Source organism: Silene latifolia, chromosome 9 (assembly GCF_048544455.1).
Source record: "Silene latifolia isolate original U9 population chromosome 9, ASM4854445v1, whole genome shotgun sequence".
Lineage (NCBI taxonomy): Eukaryota > Viridiplantae > Streptophyta > Magnoliopsida > Caryophyllales > Caryophyllaceae > Silene > Silene latifolia.
The window spans coordinates 224,684,917-224,703,145 of NC_133534.1; the positions used below are offsets into that span (position 1 = coordinate 224,684,917).

The 18,229-nt window shown below is 37.7% G+C and overlaps 1 protein-coding gene and 2 long non-coding RNA genes across 5 annotated transcripts; 2 read left to right on the plus strand and 1 right to left on the minus strand.

Annotated features, from left to right (window-relative positions):
• Nucleotides 1–248: 248 nt before the first annotated feature.
• LOC141600470 (chromatin-remodeling ATPase INO80) lies at nucleotides 249–10,776 on the minus strand. Its single transcript, XM_074420706.1, has 23 exons — nucleotides 10,263–10,776; nucleotides 10,048–10,147; nucleotides 9,139–9,529; nucleotides 8,589–9,018; nucleotides 8,209–8,409; nucleotides 8,005–8,115; nucleotides 7,045–7,433; nucleotides 6,848–6,956; nucleotides 6,649–6,729; nucleotides 6,404–6,576; nucleotides 6,128–6,253; nucleotides 5,811–5,972; nucleotides 5,641–5,698; nucleotides 5,196–5,423; nucleotides 4,954–5,100; nucleotides 4,046–4,597; nucleotides 3,681–3,941; nucleotides 3,485–3,592; nucleotides 2,887–2,981; nucleotides 2,383–2,539; nucleotides 1,444–1,641; nucleotides 1,205–1,363; nucleotides 249–952 (listed from the first exon to the last, which is right to left on the minus strand). The coding sequence occupies exons 1-23, from the start codon at nucleotides 10,311–10,313 to the stop codon at nucleotides 653–655; spliced, it is 4,587 nt and encodes a 1,528-aa protein (XP_074276807.1). The 5' UTR covers nucleotides 10,314–10,776; the 3' UTR covers nucleotides 249–652.
• A 477-nt stretch (nucleotides 10,777–11,253) lies between these two features.
• LOC141598533 (uncharacterized) lies at nucleotides 11,254–12,961 on the plus strand. Of its 2 annotated transcripts, XR_012523584.1 has the most exons (7): nucleotides 11,254–11,319; nucleotides 11,424–11,472; nucleotides 11,574–11,619; nucleotides 12,016–12,114; nucleotides 12,235–12,426; nucleotides 12,558–12,686; nucleotides 12,916–12,961. It is a non-coding gene; the product is annotated as an uncharacterized LOC141598533 (long non-coding RNA). The 2 variants fall into 2 exon arrangements; XR_012523583.1 differs by lacking the exon at nucleotides 12,916–12,961 and having other exon boundaries at nucleotides 12,558–12,721.
• Nucleotides 12,962–14,750: 1,789 nt separating this feature from the next.
• LOC141598534 (uncharacterized) lies at nucleotides 14,751–16,904 on the plus strand. 2 transcript variants are annotated; one of them, XR_012523586.1, is made up of 5 exons: nucleotides 14,751–14,875; nucleotides 14,968–15,029; nucleotides 16,433–16,556; nucleotides 16,655–16,745; nucleotides 16,833–16,904. It is a non-coding gene; the product is annotated as an uncharacterized LOC141598534 (long non-coding RNA). The 2 variants fall into 2 exon arrangements; XR_012523585.1 differs by having other exon boundaries at nucleotides 16,433–16,542.
• Nucleotides 16,905–18,229: the final 1,325 nt, after the last annotated feature.

Here is an 18,229-nt window from a genome sequence, read left to right on the forward strand (position 1 = left end):
CATACTCATGGTGTTTTATGTTGTAGTTTATACTTTATAGGTATGATTTAGTAAACCGTACCACTATTAACTCTTTCTTCACAACTGTAAAAAAAAAAAAAATAAAAAAAAAAAAAAAAAAAAATAAAAAAAAAAAATAATAATAATAATAATAATAATAATAATAATAATAATAATAATAAAAATTTAAAAGTTCAAAGTTCAAAATAAAATAAAATGGTGAATGGTGTCTAGAAGCAATACGAATATACAAGACAACGCTGAAAGATTGAGACTCAATACCGCATTAGCAGGTTTAACATCGGTTGAAACAGCCGATGAGTCTCTCATTTACATTCTGATTCCTGAATGAATACTATGTACATGAATGCTAGCTTATTTGGTGCTGGTTGTTTGCATATACAACTTAGTTATAGGCTAATAGCTATAAAACGCTTGTGAATACAGCACCAGCATTCGATTAACTTCACAGCAATTACTCTACGACTCCTTGCATCTTATGGTCCACAACAGCAGACCAGTCAAGTCAAAATTGAAGCAAGGAACCAACATTTCAGGGGAGTACTTTTGGGCCTTGAAAGTTGGCCCAACTAGAACGACATCTATCTACCAAATAGAAAGGATGTTTTCCTGGGACTTGATCATTTGGAACTCACACACTCCAATCAGTAGTGACAGGTGGGCGTTGTGAATGTTGTACAGCAGGAAGGCCCATAATAGGAGCAGCAGGAAGGCCCATGATAGGAGCAGCAGTAAATGCAGGCTCTATGTCCTCGTTCACACTCTTCGTCGGCCGTTCCTTCTTAGCCCTCTTGGGTCTTTGTTCTTGGACAGGCTCGTCAAGAGAGCCCTTCAACTCATGTTCTGCAATTGAGCCATAACCAGTAACACCAGTGGCAATGGCATTTGAGGACTTTTGTTTTGACTTACCTTGTTTTTCACTTGCTTTTCTCTACAGTTGCAGAAAATAATAATACTCATTAGTGACCATACAAAACTGGGAAAATTAGCAATGTGAAGAATAAAAGGCAAGGTGGTTGCCTTTGTATTTTGAGATGATGCACACCTCAGGCAAAATGAATGATTAAGCTATCATTAAAACTGACGATTATTCTACTTAAGCGTTTATTCTATGAGCACAAGGATGAAGAGTGGGGCAATAAATATTTTGAAGAGAAATAAGAAAACAGAAAAAGTCAGGAACCTTCTTATTGCTAGATTTGGCCTTTTTTGGATCTGGAGAGGGTTCGAATTCAGCAGCAATTTCATCTGCAACCTTGTCAAGATCTTCTAAAGACGCATCACCTTCTGCATCTATCCGAATGCCTTTATTAGAACGCTGCTTCTTTTGTCTATCCTTGACCTGATAAGTAATGGATTACGTTCAGTTTCAAACAACAATATTTTTAAAAACAAGTTCTGTAAATTACTAAATAAACTGACCTGCAGTGGTATTTCTTTCAATTTCTGCTCCATCTGGGCATCATCGAGGAGTAATGATACAACATCTTCTGGAGCCAATAGATCACCTTGTACATGACCCCCGGTCATTACAAGCTGCTGAACAGTACTTTTTTGACTTGCCCTTTGTAAAATCTTGTCCTCAACCGTCTCTTTGCAGATCAAGCGATAAACAGTAACCTGAATTACAACAACACATTTGATGATGCAGTTTGAATATTAAGACCTTTTGAGGGCTCAACATAATCAGAGAAAAAATCGGGATCTGGCATCCATGGCCTTAGACCTTGCGCATATCAAACATTATCATTTTTCCTCTAGGGTGGTGTATTTGCGTACATCCGCACTGGGGTAATGTTGTTTGTGGTGGTGTATTTCTAAACTTTAAATGACCTGAGCAGCTAATGCTAGCAAACCAAGGACCTAATCAATAACAACATTACTCGGTGCCTCAACGGCTCCCAACTGCGTCGGGGTAAGAGAGGGTCGGATATACAAAACCTTTTTCCCAAATGTGTTGAAATCACAAAGATGATGTTTTCGGTGACAAACCTAATTCTGGTCACAGTTCCAAAAACAAGACATACTGGATACAGTTTAACAAGGCTCTCAATTACCATAGATATATTCATGAGTATCACGACCCATAACAAATTCAAAGTAGCAAAAAAAGAAATAAACCCAACACGATATATCCATCTGAAGGCAGTAAACATAAAATAGACCGCCTCGAGAATTAACTCCGGGAAACCGGCATTGCAATTGCCTCTTGAGTCGACATACAATTATAGGAAAGGCAAACCCCATGCAAACCAAGTACAGAATTTCACTAAGAGAACAAAAACCAACCAACCCCAAAATCAGTAAATGACATAATGGCCATTGACCAAGACAATCAAGGTAATATGTTAGTATACATACATCCTTTGTCTGACCCAAACGATGCGCTCTATCCATGGCCTGCAAATCCAATGTTGGATTCCAGTCACTTTCATAAAATATCACAGTATCAGCAGCTGTGAGATTGATACCCAGACCACCTGCCCTGGTACTAAGCAAAAACACGAAAATATCACTCCTGCAAGACACAAGAACCAAATAATCCATCAAAAATCTACACTGTATAAGAGTACTCCTAAATCACGGCTTTTATTTGCCTAATCTTACATGGCCGGTGTTCAGTTTGGTTCTTGGGACAGATTTGGGAACATAGAATGCAACCAAGTTCAATACAAATAAAATAACTCTAGCAACCTAGTTCGTTAACAAACTCCATTCTTGTATGGATGATTTAGTTCGATGATTGGCTAACCAAAGTATGAACTATAAAACCTTGTACTTGCGCCTACAGAAAATTTCTTGTGGCCAATAGAGTCATGCATACACTATAACATGACAAAGAACAAGGACGTATCTAGGCGTTACCTACGCTGGAAGTCTCTGACCATATCTCGCCGATCCATTATTGTTGATGATCCATCGAGTCTAAGATATCTGTACTTTCGGTAATTCATGTAGTCCTGACAAAAAAAAAATGGCAGAGAACTGCATTAGCCCCTTGATTATTGCGTTAAACGGAAATTAATAAATGGAAGGGGAAACAGGATGGATAAACTGCAGTGAAAATGTGTGCAAGGCTCGAGAAAATGCAAAGAGAAACTTGTAGCACTGCTTAAACAAAACCATGAGGCACAGCACATTTAGCTGAACAAGCAAAAATATTAGTTCTTGATTACAGAAATAACTGTATCAGAGTACATCCCGCTCATTCCTCTCCACACCTTCCCAGCCACGTAGCCAATCCCCTCCTAATGGAAAAAATAAATTACGCATGCGCAAAGTGACATTTATAATAAATTTGGGGATTAACTAGTGCTGTTGATGGTGTGACATTAATAATCAGTTAGTATTTCTAAATACGTAGTATAGTGCAAGAAAATATGTTGCCGAACAGTCTGTAGGCATACAATAAAATTTAAAATAGTAAAATAATACAAAAACTAGATGACACAATCATCTATACCTCAAGGATATTTAACATTTTTGTCATTTGTGCAAACAGTAGAACCCGGTGATTGTTAGCTCTTAAACGCTTCAATAATATGTCAAGTGTCTGAAGCTTCCCAGAGTCCTGGATACCACATACACCATAAACACAGTCAAAGTGGTGATGATTAAAAACTCACTGTTAAAACGAGATTCAGGGACATTTATCATACAGTGAGCAACTTTGAAGGGTCAAAACTTTGCATTGGCGGACATGAACCAAATATCTTGTTTGTAAGCTGAAGAGCAGGTTGCACAACAGGCAGCTCCGAATCTATCTCCTGAATAAAAGGATGTGGGGGCCGATGAGGCTTCCTAGGTCCATTAGACTCGGAAGTGCGAGCAAATCCAACAAACAACCTCTTAATCCAAGGATTATGTAGCTCTTCAACCATTTCATAAGAAAAGTTTCTATCCGGACAGTGAGCGCCAACCTAATCAATCAGCCAAGAAGTGTTAAGTTGACACTGAGAAACATAGCACCCAACAAACACACGCACACACACCAACCAGATATGAGAAACAGCAAATGGATTACCGGTGGCGCTCTACACCGTGGGATGACGGTATATGTGGAGTGAAGAAGTGAAACATTAGATAAAAGCCTATCCTCATGCGAAATAATCAATGCCTCAAATGGATCATTGCTGGGACCAGTTGCAAGTTTCCTTCCGAGGAATGAAGTTTTTGTTTTACTTGGTGTCAGCAGCATTCTAGTGACAGCTCTGACTTTCCTTCTTTCAATATGAAGATCATCATCTTCTGTCTCCATCAGCATGTCTACAATATCGTCCAAGTATTTACACTCCCACGTCTTCATAGAAAACATGAGTCTTTCCAAGAAAGAACTATTAGCCAAAAATGTGACCTCGGCAGGTGATAAGTCTATCAAATGAGTAAACCCAAAGGTCCCGCTTCTAACAGATGATGAAACTTTTGGACTTTCCGGAGGAAACATGGATTGATATATGGCTTTAGGAGTAAATATATTGAAATACTTCTCAAAAGATCCTCTACTGAGACCACGCCCATTAGAGGAACAAAGCATCCCGGAATTGCGAAGAGCATCTTCATATACTAATTTCGGCATCTGAAACAGAGTCATTAACCAATGTTAAAGGTAAAATCAAGAAGAGAATTGTTCACATACTAATTAGAACAAATTAATTATGCCTAAATCAAGCAACGCTAGGAATGGACAAATGGACTGCAAAAATATTGTTTTTGCAGAGCGCATATGATGGATAAGCTGATAATGTGACATTCATTTAGGATCCTTAACTGCTCAGTCAACATGTAATTATGGGGAAAATAAAATACCAAAGAACAAACGATAGACAAACAAAATGCACACGAAAAGCATCAGGTCGAACTTATTCTCGACAGGAATGCATAACCTCCAAACCGCCAAGTGTAATTTATACAAAAAAAGAGCAGAGGCTCCACCTGGAATGTTATAGGGCTACGGCCACCAGCATAGCTTATATCCTCCAATTCGCCAAAAGGGGGTGGAAGAAGTGGATTTGGTATCTCTCCAAAGTAAAGGTATGAGCTTCCCTCATTTCTTTCGAATAATTCTGGATGATTGCAGACCTGTCAGTTCAAAACATGAATATCCAAGGTCATCAAGGTCGAGACACAAGAGGTCACATATACAACACCATAGAAAACAAAGTCAAATGCAATACCTTCCTCAACTGGATAACAATGTTCATCAAATTAAGTATCTTTTTCTCATTGAGCCCACGGGTGTTGTCAAATAACTCAGCGAGGGATATCTTATTCTTTATGGCCTTATAAAAAGCTTGTTGTCGAGAACTCAATTTACAGTGCACTGTAATCTCCGTCTTCCCAGTGAGCTCAGTTACGACATCTTTTTTAACTCGGCGCAGCATGAAAGGTTTCAGAATTGCATGCTGTTTTGATAGTAATAAACAAAGAGGTCAGGATAAACTTACAGAAAAGTGCAATGGTAATACTCTGATTCTCTGAGATCAGTGATATATAGAGTGGTCGAATGTTTTCAATAGCATAATTAGAACTTATAAGCAAGCGATGAAGGCATGTGGCATACAAAATGGTCAAAATGTAGCACGGCGTCAACAATGAAAACATGCCAAATTTCATGCTCACCAATCTAGTCAACTGGTGTTCATTCAAGGTGCCACCATGCTCTGCATGACTCTCTATTCTGCAAATATTGACACCATAAAGGTCAAGAATCACAGCACACGGTACACGGATATGGCATAGTAAAGGCTAGCGAGTGCAATTTGTATTAGAGCAGGACAAAAGCGCCTCACCCTTTAGAAAACCACTCATTAAATTGTTCGTGGCTATCAAACAGAGTGGGCATGATAAAATGAAGAAGTGCCCACAACTCTGCCATGTTATTCTGAATAGGAGTACCGGTCAGCAACAAACGGTTACGACAGTTGAAACTGAGTAGAGTCTTCCACCTTATACTGCACGTTAAAATCAAATAACATCAAACCCAGAAGATAGATATTTACATCTACTGATCAGAAATAATATAAAAATACTTGACAGTTTAAAACATAACAGGTTAGCAGGTACAATATAAAATAGGTAAGTACTTCCAGAGGTTGAAGACCAATACCTGCTTGCATTCTTAATTGCTTGAGCCTCATCTAGGACCATATATTGCCATCTCACACGCTTCAAGTATTTCTCATCAGTAACCAGCAATTGGTAGCTAGTAATAAGTATATGAAACCCAGCATCCCTGAAGATAACACAAATAAACATCATCTTACACAAGTCCAGATTAATGCATGTTTATACTTTCCCTGTCAGAAAATTTAGACATGCTAATGCAGTAATTTCAGATGCTATCAGAGTGATCAATGCTACTTCCTAAACATTAAAACATTACCTACGATAAAGCCGCTTTGGATTGATATTTTTCCGGAGTACTTGTCTCTCTTGAAGTCCACCCCAATATGGCAGAGCTTTCAAATCAGGGCAAAATTTACTAATTTCATCAGCCCAATTATTCAGGACTGAAGCAGGAGCAACAACCAGAAAAGGACCCCATATATTTTTATCCTAAAGATGAAACAAAAATTTAAGTTATAACCAATTTCAACTACACACAAAAAATGAAGAACTATATATTACCTCCGCCAAATGAGCCAAGAATGCCATAGCTTGTATAGTCTTCCCCAGCCCCATCTCATCAGCAAGAATACCATTTAGACCCTGACAGGAAAATAACAAGTGCAAATCAACTACTGACAGTTGACTGAAAAGCAGGTGCTGAAATGTAGGTGTTACAATAAAAGCAACAAATAACAGTAGTCATAGGAATTGACAATACCTGCTCATAACAGTTAGCAAGCCATTGGAGGCCTTTAAGCTGATATTCTTTAAGGGAACCTTTAAACAACTCCGGCGTCTGTACCGTGGAAGTAACTGGCATAGTTGATCTGAAAGGTATTCGACATTGATAAAAAAAAATGCAGTAAAAGACAAATGGGGTCATAAATATCCTGGAGACCAGAAAAGAGCACTTACGGATGAAGCAAATCAATATTGCTAGATCCACTTGCCATTGCATCTTCACCTGGAACTTCAAGGTCAGAAACTTCCCTTAATTTCATACACTCATCATCAAATGCACTGGTCAATTGTTTCTGCTTAGAGACAGCATCTTGAGCAGCCTTTAGAGCCTCTTTCTTTAGTTCAGCATCCTCCAAATCATCATCCTCAGCCATTTCATCTCCCCTTTCTTCGCTTAGTTTCTCATCATGTGCAGCTGGTTTATTGGACATGAAATGACTAAAGAGTTCTGTTTGAGACAGAAGAAAATCAAGCCTTTTCTGCTGTCTCCTGGCTTCTTCTTCCTCACGTTCACGCTTCAAAGCTTCTGCAACTTCCTTCTCCTCTCGTTTTCTTACCTCTGCCTGCAAAAAAAAAATGTCGATATATTTACCACAAGTTCTGTCAAAAATAAAAAACTGGAAACAGTGAAAAAGATAGGCCTCCCATAAATCCCACTTCTTCCAGTAACACAGTTTATACATCAACAGACATGGAATGGAAGTGGTCTAGAACAGAAGACATTGTAAAATAACATAGCCAGGGTCACAATGGCAATAGGATCAAAGTCATCAAACCTACCAACAAGAAAGATAACAATCAATGAATAACTTCTTATTTTCACTCCCAGAAAACGCATCTTGGAGGTTCGAAATTATAAGTGTGGTCTGTGGTCTGTGGTCTGTTCTAGATCAACTAATAAGTCCGAAACCAAAAGAATCTGTCCTTAACATTATAGTCAGGATAATAGTATCCAACGGAGACAAATAAAATATCCATTTTACACACAATCAAAATATTGACATACTGCTGCAATAATAGTTCAAATTCCTACAAGTAAAATTCATTTTTTTTTTATATATGTAAACAGGAAGACAGAGGCAATAGCATATTTGCTAAAAAACTCTTGACCGAATTCAAAAGAAAAAGAATTACCATCTCCTTTTCCAATCGTTTCCAATACACAAGCATGTCTCTAGCCAGCTTCCTTGTTCGAATTGAAGCACCCCTCATTAATCTGAGTGACCTACTCACTTTCATTTTCGCCTATCATAAATGCAGAATAAAATAAGAGTGTTTTCAGCACTTCAAGAAAAACGACAGAATCAACAAGGAAGAAACTAAACGGACAAAGCATACTTCTCTTTGACAGGCCTCTGCACACCTCTTGGCATCCACAGAATGCTTGCGGGCATTGGCAAAGAAAATTTTATGATGCTTAAATATGTCTCTCTTAGCAATGTTCACCCAAGCTTTTCCAATCTTTTCCTTTTCCTCTCTTTCAATAACAGAATTATCTTTCATTGCCTTGTTCTTCTTTGGTAAGCCTCTTTCAATAATCTGCATCGAAGAAACAGAATAAAAAAAAATAGCACTTTGTCTTTCTCTCGCCAAATACTTTTCCACCATATGAAAATAGCTACTTGCTACAGGTGGGTGGGTTAGCTTTAAAATTCGGAAACCAACCATAAGAAAATAATGAGAAGAACACCAACAACCTAATTACTAATAAAAGGTACCTCATATGTATCTCCCTTTTCCAAAATCTTTACATAATAGACTTGCAACTGCCCAGCCTCGGACATAATGGTCCTTTTTATTTTTCCAGCTGCCCCTTCAGGAATAGAGTTTATCCCATCTTCAGTCACCTTCAAACTGAATTTCTGGACCTGGCTTTCGGGAGTCAAAGACTTCAGCTTAGATTGAAGTGATTCATATTGGGGAAGCACCTCCCCCATGCCAGCTCTACTGCTTGGTCCAAACCTTCTACCAGCTGTCATCATTGCAGCTAAAGAACCCAAGTCCAAGGTACTCTTTAAGTGAAGTTCTTCCACTCGAATATCCAAAAAGCTTGGTAAGTTGATTGTAGCAGCCAGCTTGTCATAACTTGGGGGGATTTGATAAGTGATACCCTTCCCGATGTCCAAGTATGCAGGTTCCTGATGCATTCTGTGAAAAGGTTCATTAACCAAAATGCATAGGAGTGATCTTTAACTAAAGGTAGTAGTCAAAAATACTGTTCAGCTGCAATATTTGCACACTATGATACAGTAAAAGAAAGAAATGTACCTGGCAGAACCATATTTAGGTACATAATCAGCGTTGTAATTATTTGCTAAGTGCTGAGGCCCTAAGCGAATCGAATGGTCTGGTGTTTTCTCCAACTCACGTGGTCCACCTATGTGCTCCTTGGTGACTTTTCGGCTTTTAGGAGCAAGCCCTGCACTACTCTTTGAAACAGACATGGGCATGCGAGCAGGTGGTGGGCTCAAAGAGTGATCTTTCAGCCTACTCCTATACCTTTGGAGATGTTCACCTAACATAGACCGATACTGTTCCTCAGTAATGGGGCTTCTATAATGGCCGTTATCTAACTCATCGTCGCTATTCCCACTCCTTTTCCTTCTCTTAGTATCTCTTTCAGTCACGATTCCATTACCATGACCAGCGAGAGCCCCATCTATATAATAACACAAGACGGAAGTTACAAAAATCACCAATATCAGTTCAAAAAAAAAAGTACAGAAGTCACCTATCTTCCTTAAATGCAAAACAAAGAACAAAGCATAACCAAAAATTCAATATTGTTCTTTAACTATTTAATTCAGGTAAAATACACACACCAAAAACCCACTGAGCAATGACCATCCATCCCTACAACCATATCACGTATTTTGAGCTCGACGAACTTAATCAGCTCACACTTTGAAAAGTAAAAGAAATCCAGTCCAAGAAATTCAATCCTTGGAGCTATAGTTTATGCAGTATCACAACCATATTCAGTGCTGTTTCTAATACGGAAGCTGTTTCTAATAGGGAACTGTTTTTGTGTCACATATTCGCAAAATCTAACAGGAAATGTAGAGCATTGTAATCTAATTAGCTAAGAAATCTCCACATTAACAGTAGAACAGCATAAACACACAGAATCAAACAGAATAGAGTGTAGTAGTAGTAGCTAGGTAAGCAAATATGTACCTTGGCTATCATCCTGACTACTACTAGTCCCATAGTAATCAGAACCGGAATAATCATCATCATCATCATCGGGTTGCGGCACTCGAAAGTTCACCAACGACTGCACCCGAAAACACAATCACCAAAATATCAAAACAACATGAAATTCATAAAATTACAAATCAATAACATTCAAGTACAAAAGCATGGAGAATACGAACGGAATAAAACGGTACCTCGAGATTGAAGAGAGTTTGGAAAGAGTAGCGGGAATTATTAGGATCCATAATTAATAAAGATGAAGATGAAGATTATGGAAGGAATAATGATGAGAGGTTCCTTTATAATCCCCAAATTATAAAAGGAACCCTAGAAAAGATGAACAAAGTGATGAGAGATAATGTATGAGAGAAATTGAGAATATGAGTTGGAGATGAGGATGGTTTATTGTTTTCTTCTTTATCGGGTCGGGTTCCTCACAGACGGTGGAAACGAAACCGTCTCTTTCCTTCCTACGCCGCTTGATAACCTGCGCTTTTCCTTGTGACATTTTCCCCCAATCTATCGTGCGCTTCTTTTCTTTTCTTTTTTTTAAAAAAAAAAATTGTAAACGGATTTTTGCCGAAGACGATGTTGTGTTAGCTCAAGTATGGAACAACGGATGCTCTTTATGCTCCTCGTCATCGTACTAGAGGCAATACTATTGGAGTTATGTGTGAGCCAAGGTGAAGAGTAAATACATGCTTTTCCCCTTCCATTGATTTCTTTACATTTATCTTTTTGTACAAATATTTTAGAGAGGTAAAAATAGGTGATATAGGGAGGCATTTGGCAATAAAAAAACTTTATTATCCCCTAAGCAAGTAGGATAGGTCGGTAGAAAAGTATCATAGTCATTTAGAAAAATTGTAAGTGGCTAAAAATACAAACGTAAAAAATCAAATGGAACGGCCCAATTGAAATACGTAAAGAACTCAATGGAATAGAGGAAGTATAACATTTGACAACTAGTGTACCTACAGCATGAAAATTAATCTTAAACCTCTTAAAACATAAGAACATCTAAAAATCCATAACCTTTAAAAAGAGTAAACTTACTCTTACTGTAGCTATGAATAGTTCATCCTCAAGTGTACCCTCCACCGTTGGATTCTTCTTCAAGATCTTGTCCCTCCATTTTTCCTAAAATCACGCCCACAATCTCTCCTTTTCCTCACCCATTTCACTCCACCACTTATTCTCATCCCTCTCTTGTTTCTCTCACTGCGATTGAGTGTCGTCGGCAAAACCTAGGTATGGGTCGTTAATCAATTTCTATTATTCCGCTTTTGATGATTTCAAAGCTATTTCGTTCCGTTCTCGTTTCACTGCCTTGATTGATGGAACTTCGACCCTAGGTTTCACGGGTTTGGATTTTGCGTTTCGAGGTGGTTTGGTTTGGCTCAGGTAATATTCTCGACATACAGTTTTGAACTAATTTTCGTAATTGATGGTTGGAAATCCGAGGATTTGATACTAAACTTAGCAGTGTTGTTCTTGTATATAAGGTGCTCGACGAAATGTCTCATTTCGAGGTGGTTTGGTTTGGCTCAGGTAATATTCTCGACATCCAGTTTTGAACTAATTTTCGTAATTGATGGTTGGAAATCCGAGGATTTGATACTAAACTTAGCAGTGTTGTTCTTGTATATAAGGTGCTCGACGAAATGTCTCATTGAAATCGCTTTCTTTTTTCGCATGATTTTATATTTTTCGAGTGATTTTATATTTGAGTGACGTCGACAATTTGTAGTCCCTCCGTCACAATCATTTGTTTACCTATTATATTATTTGTGAGAGGTATTTAATCAAAGGTAAACAAATGATTGCGACAGAGGGAGTAAGTATTATTGGTTTGAGTTCGATTTTGGGTTAGTGGGCTTTTATATGTTTTCGGAATGTTTTATTTAAGTTGAATGTGTCTGGTGATACTTATCTTTGGATTTGTAGCATTATGGAAAAGAGATAATAGCGAAACAGCTTGAAGTTGATCAGGAACACCCAGATGTGCATCACTTGTTTCTAGCTGTCTACAAGAACTTTGTTGAGGTATTTGAACCTTGCATATGGGGAAGGAGGGGTTGACTTGTGCCTGTGAGTGGTGAGATGCTGAGTGGATAACTTTATACTGCTAAGTTCGTATTGACAATTTGGCCATTGTGGCGGCAGGCGGTTAATGCCGCAGACAACGGAATCAACTAATACAATACAGATCTCTTGCCAAAATACGTCATCAATATGTACTTTTCATCTAGAGTGGGAAGGCTGAATCTTAATTGGACAGATCCTGATCAATCATCTGAACGAGAAAATGGCGCCTTTCAGAAGGCCATAGCTTTGACCGGAACCGAGTTTTTGGAGGTGAGTTTGAGAACTGATTAATTAAATGATTTTCTCATTTTGCCAAAATCCTTTCTACTATATGGTTAGTAGTATCAGAGCCTTTTTTCCTTTCGCTAACTAATTTATAACGATGAAAAGAACTGTTTCAGGCCGTACATTTCTAAGCACGATCATGGTTATCTGCTCGATCAATTGTTATGGAGTGTCTCGCAGCAAGGCATGATGTCGATTCCAGTGGACAAATCATGGTCCTCAAAAAAAAATGTCCTTTAAGTGAGGTCGTTCAGTGTACCATTCTATTTTAAAGATATTATTATACGAACTACACCCTACTTTCGTTAAGCAATAAAACTGGACAACAAAAGTCCGTGCCTGAAGGCCTCAATTGCTGTAAGGTGCAACTGTCAATTTATGGGCTCACTGTGCAGTAAAGTGTTAGACCCTTGCACTGAAGTACAATCTTATATATTTGTGAGATTCTAATTTTGGTTTTGCATTTTGTAACAGTGGAAGCTTCATATATTTTAGCTTGAGGAGGAAATGAAGGTCCAAGGTAATATGCAATGTTATCACTGAGATCTGTACTGGTAGATTTCTTGTGATGTGTGCATTATAACCCTTATTTACGGTTGACCCATCATGAAAATCGTGTCGAGAATTGCACAAAGTGACTACTGAACAATAAAATGAGGTGTTGCCAATTTAATAATTGAGTTGCTTTTTTTAATCATAATATTATCTTCTGCAGTTTGCAAAGTGAGAATGGGACTGGATCCACCAACTGGTTGGAGTTTTACATCCTTAAATCTCAAGGGTCCTTTGCCAAGGGTGTTCATTTCTGAGCTCATTGAAGACCAGATAAGTTCAGAAGGTCAGGTGATTTTTTGGCTTTGTTAAGAATATTCGTAATTTTATTGTAATTGGTATTGTTGGACTGCGAGAAACACATTTGTAGGGATACCTCATCGTTGAGATATCCGATCTGTCAATTTTTGGGTTGCGAAAAACCACTACAGTACTTTTAAATGTGTTGCTCTTACAGTTTTCCGTATGTAAACACAGAACATAATCTGGAAGCACGCTGAAATGTCGAGTCAAGGAAACAAGTATGGAGCTCTTGCCAGTACACCCGAGCTATTAACATGGGAGAAACCCTTGCATTCATAATTTGGTGACAAGTCGTAATAACAATGAGATTATTGCGGTGTGTTGTGTGGTTTGATCTTAGCATGTAGTAAGGGCATAGATAGTAGTGAGGGGAAGGTTGGTGAGAGATAAATAGATGTTTAATGTTACGTTTAGGGTTAATTAAGATAATAAGCTCATTTATGAAATAGAAGTTGGGTTAAGAGGACGACACAATTTTCGGATAAGGAAGGTCAGAACAACAATGTGAAATGTCTCTCTTCTATGCAGACTTGGTACACACAGGATGAGAGAATAAGAATTTAGTCTGAATCATGAGAGAAATAATGAAGTCATTTAGAGATGATGTATATTGGTTGCAATTGAGCTTGACTACTCTAATTTGAATTCTTTGTGCCCATCTCCCTTTGCTTTGAAATATTGGTGGTATTAGGTTTTTAGCGATTACGAAATTGAGTGTTCTTCAATCGTAGAAATAGAGCCTGATGAATCGAAATTAGAGTTGATAATGCCTATTTACTTTTTCTTTGAAATTGTACTTGTGGTTTAAGATCAGGATGATTATGAACCGATTTTTAAAGATTGTCGAGATGAAGCTCATGTTAGTTTCCTTTTGTTCAAATTTCTCAATTTTATTCTTTGTAATATAGAATAAGAACATGAATAAAATTGATAATTTAAATTTAGGATGATTTGACAATTTAGAGCACCTACGAACTTGTCATCAGTTAACATAAACTTTTATCGGGCGAGAGTAAAGCTCATAATATATTTATCCTTCATCACTAAGGGTCTGTTCTGTACACATTAGCTTTCCTGGAGTTTCTTTTTATGAACATGAATTAAGGTGTTTCTTAGTTTCGGTTATCTTAACAATATGCACTTGGTACTTACCTGGTATCATCACATCATTTTTGTGTCTATAAGATCAGTCAACAGCTGGTTTTCTAGATAATTAATTGAATTTACTTTAGGTTTTTTGCGATTCTTTACAGTAGTTACAATTTCTTAATGCTGGTTTTCTTCATTGTTCTTATTTTTTTTCAATTCAGCTTGATTTGTCGGTGAGGATGAAGTTTTAAATATCGAGGTATGTTCAATTCTTTCGTAAAGGTTTTATTATTGCTGTGTTAGTTTACACTTCAAATGATAACTTTGCTTATACCAGATTGTTCTTATAAATTATCGCTAGGTCTGCCTTTTTTTGAGATATGGCGATGGCGAAAGATGTGGGCCAGCGATGTTTACACCAATGTAAAAAGAGCTATCACGTAATTCTCGATGCTCAGCTGTTGATTATTGAATCTTCTTTGTGGTCTTGGTACAACTATTTTTTTTTTCCTTTTTTCCTTATTGTAATTGTTGACTTCCTAGGGTGCTTGATTGCTAATCGGGACTGGCTTTAATAACCAGGTTGTTGTCGTCGTGGTTGGAGGTGTCTTGGTTCGAGGTGGCGATGTAATTGATAAGAGGAGGTATTAGTTCTACTATGTTTCAGCTTAAGACAGTTTGGAAATGCTTTCATAGTACGATTACTTCCCTTTTAAATTGTTGGAGTTCCTGATTTTTCCTTTTTAATTGCTTCTGCATTAATTTTAAATAGACGTTGGTTACGTAATTTCTTCGAGATGGGTTATATTTAACGTACAATGAACTTGAATCCCTTTTCATTTTATTTTCCTCCTAACATTCTAATGCCCAAAATAAATTTTTACAGTGTTTATGAGATATCAATGTGTATATTGTTGTGTTAATAGTGCGTTTACTTATGACGGTAATTGCTATATCATATTGTTTTTTAGCTTATATGGCCATACAAATATACTGATGGTGCAATTTGATTACAATCAAGCTGAAAGGAGTCGTCTTATACGATGATAGCTTTTAGGCAATGTTATTTGTGATTTTATACGATTTAATCGCAAATACGAATTTATTTAAGGGCAATTCTAGGGCAGTTCAAAACTATTTACCGGATTACCAATCACAATTTTGTAGGTGTGAATCTCGGAAATAATTAGTTCAGCGCCTTTTGGTGTTTATTTGGGATTTTAATTGGGGCTAAGTATGGATGGTTTCAGCTACTGCAGTGGGGTTACTGAATAAAAAAGCCTAATTTAGAGTTACTAGAGTCGAAATCTTGGAGGTTGGACGGGACGAGAGTAGATTTATATTGGTGAGATTGAAGGTGTGACCAGTGCATTCTATTTGAGTCTATTGCCGTTACACCTTCTTTGGCTAAGGCTTAAGGGCCTGTTATGGGTGTTGTAAATGTGTACATGAATCTAAAATAGATTTGTGAGATTAAAGGGTGTGGTCAGTTGTTCGCTGTATTGAAGTTGCGCCTTTTTGGGTCATCAATTTGCAGGTCCTTTTGGTTAATCCTTGCCCTTTTTAAAATGAGGAGTTCATTGTGTTTATGGATAGTTACCCCTCAAGTACCTTCCCCACGCTTGATCTTTCCCCTTCAATCCATGCCCTTAGCTTCGGTGAGGCCTTGCGATTTCGATTTGTTTCTTCGTGATGTTGACGTATTCATGGGTGGCGAAATGGGTTGTATAAGACCGAAAAGAGTCTTGATGTGCATCCGCAGTGGAACATTAACTTGTTGATGACAGTGGGCAGGGTTTGTTGTGTGCACCGGTGATTGGTGATTAACCTGCACCTAACTGCAGACCGCTTGAACGTACGTTCGCCTGACTTTTTATAAACTTTTGTTTCTAGAACAGAAACAAACCTTACTTTATTGTCACCAGTAGTTGGTTCTATGTTTAAGCGTGGACACCGCACTTCAACTGGCTGATTTGCTATGTTCATTTGTGATTTTGGCCTTACCCAGTAAATGTTTCAGAAATGTAATAAACGTACTTGTGTTCAGGTCTGGTGCAGGATTATCTATGTCAACCCTATCTGTTAGTTGCTCTTTCGGGCAGGACGCGGTCGTGCAGGGCATGTTTCTGGGGTAGCAGGTCGACAATATTACCATAGGTATCTTGCTTAAGGTCTGCTGTCTATATTCATTAATTATTACGCAGCTACGTAGCTGCACCGGACAATCCATGGTTTTTTTTACACTAACACGAGGTAATGCCATGTTCAGGTGTAGTAGGGCAGGCAAGTTGGCGATCCTCTCTGAACAGTCGCTACAAGGATTACCATTAAATACTACCGTCTCTTTTGGCCCATACATGGTCAGTTAAGTTTCAATAATCATTTCTTTAATGTTCCCTAAGGCTGATTTACACTATATCTAATGTTCAGTGTTTCTGATTTACTAGATAGGATGGTGTGCAGTGATGATTACATAGTAAGAGGCTGCAGTATGCAGGATAATGGTTTTGGAAGTTTAAAAAGCAACATCTCATCGCCCTTTTATTTGCCTAACGAGTACGTAGATTTTAGCTAAATCGCCCAAGAATGCATGTAACTCTGCTTTGTGTTCTTCTCGCTTAAATATTATATCCATAAGTGATCGGCTGGCAACATTCTTTTTACGGATGCATATTTATTGTATCCATATTTCAAAAAAAAAAAAAAAAAAAACTCAGGGCAACATGCCCAATCAAATAGTTTGTGCTTCTGCCCTTCCTGTTGGTATTGTGAGTTCTTAGAATCTGTGTTTGATATATATATATATATGTGTGTGTGTGTGTGTGTGTGTGTGTGTGTGTGTGTGTGTGTGTGTGTCTGTGTGTTTGTGTCTGTGTCTGTATGTGGTTGCGTGTATCGGTGTGTGTGTATGTGTACAGAGATATATATATATATATATATTTGGTTTATTTATAGAGAAAGATATATATAGATATCTAGATATGTGGGTCCTTCCCTATTACGTTGATGAACGTGGAAATTTAAAACACGCTACCAATTTCAGCAGAACGATTAGGTCATATCAGTATGCGAGTGCGGCTACCACGAAGTTCGGGAAGAGTTGCAGGCTCAGCTAAAGATTTAGAAGTGAAGTGTGTGTGCTGGCAAGTAATAGCTCGTTGTGCAGCAACAAATTAATCTAAGGCTACCACCATGCGCCTTATAATATTTAGAACCCACAAATACACATAATGTATGGTACATTATACTTATATTTACCTATTAACCATATTGGATTATCGACATAGCGGTGTTATTCTGACGGTTGATTTGTTGCAAGTCGATATTACATCAAATTCAACTGTGAAAAAAATGAAAAAAAGGCGTCGTGTATTTAAAAGTTGTTAAGCATATTGATCAGTAGCAGTGTTGGTAACGGTTGACCGCAAATGTAACAATATTACAACCTTAATGACAATTAAAGAGAAAAAAAACGTAAAGAAACCGTAATCCATGACCACAAACTTAAATCAAAATGTTAACATAATTAATCACAGCATTATTACAAAAGTCAAACTTAATAAATGAACAGTTGCAGTTAAAAACGAAAACAAGGGTTACGTGAAAGAACAGTGTAGAAACTCCATTGAATAGTAAAAAAGAAGGGAAACCATCAAAATCCCAACTACTGACAAGACAGCACTATTCAAAGGAGTTAAGTTAGCTGGAGTGATGTCATATGTGACTCTTCAGTTGCCAAAATCAGTCATTATGAAACTTGTCCCCTCACCTACTATATAAACTTAAACATGCTCCACTAATCTATCCCTCAACATAAACATATTTTGATCATAACTCCACAGCA

What these genes read in the sequence shown, in the direction of transcription:
- LOC141600470 (XM_074420706.1), bottom strand. Translation starts at nt 10,313, where the DNA reads ATGGATCCTAATAATTCCCGCTACTCTTTCCAAACTCTCTTCAATCTC. An exon ending in CCAAAGCGGCTTTATCGTAG is followed by an intron (nt 6,254 to 6,403) that starts GTAATGTTTTAA and finishes TGTTATCTTCAG; the next exon opens with GGATGCTGGGTTTCATATAC. An exon ending in AACACCAGTTGACTAGATTG is followed by an intron (nt 5,424 to 5,640) that starts GTGAGCATGAAA and finishes CTATCAAAACAG; the next exon opens with CATGCAATTCTGAAACCTTT.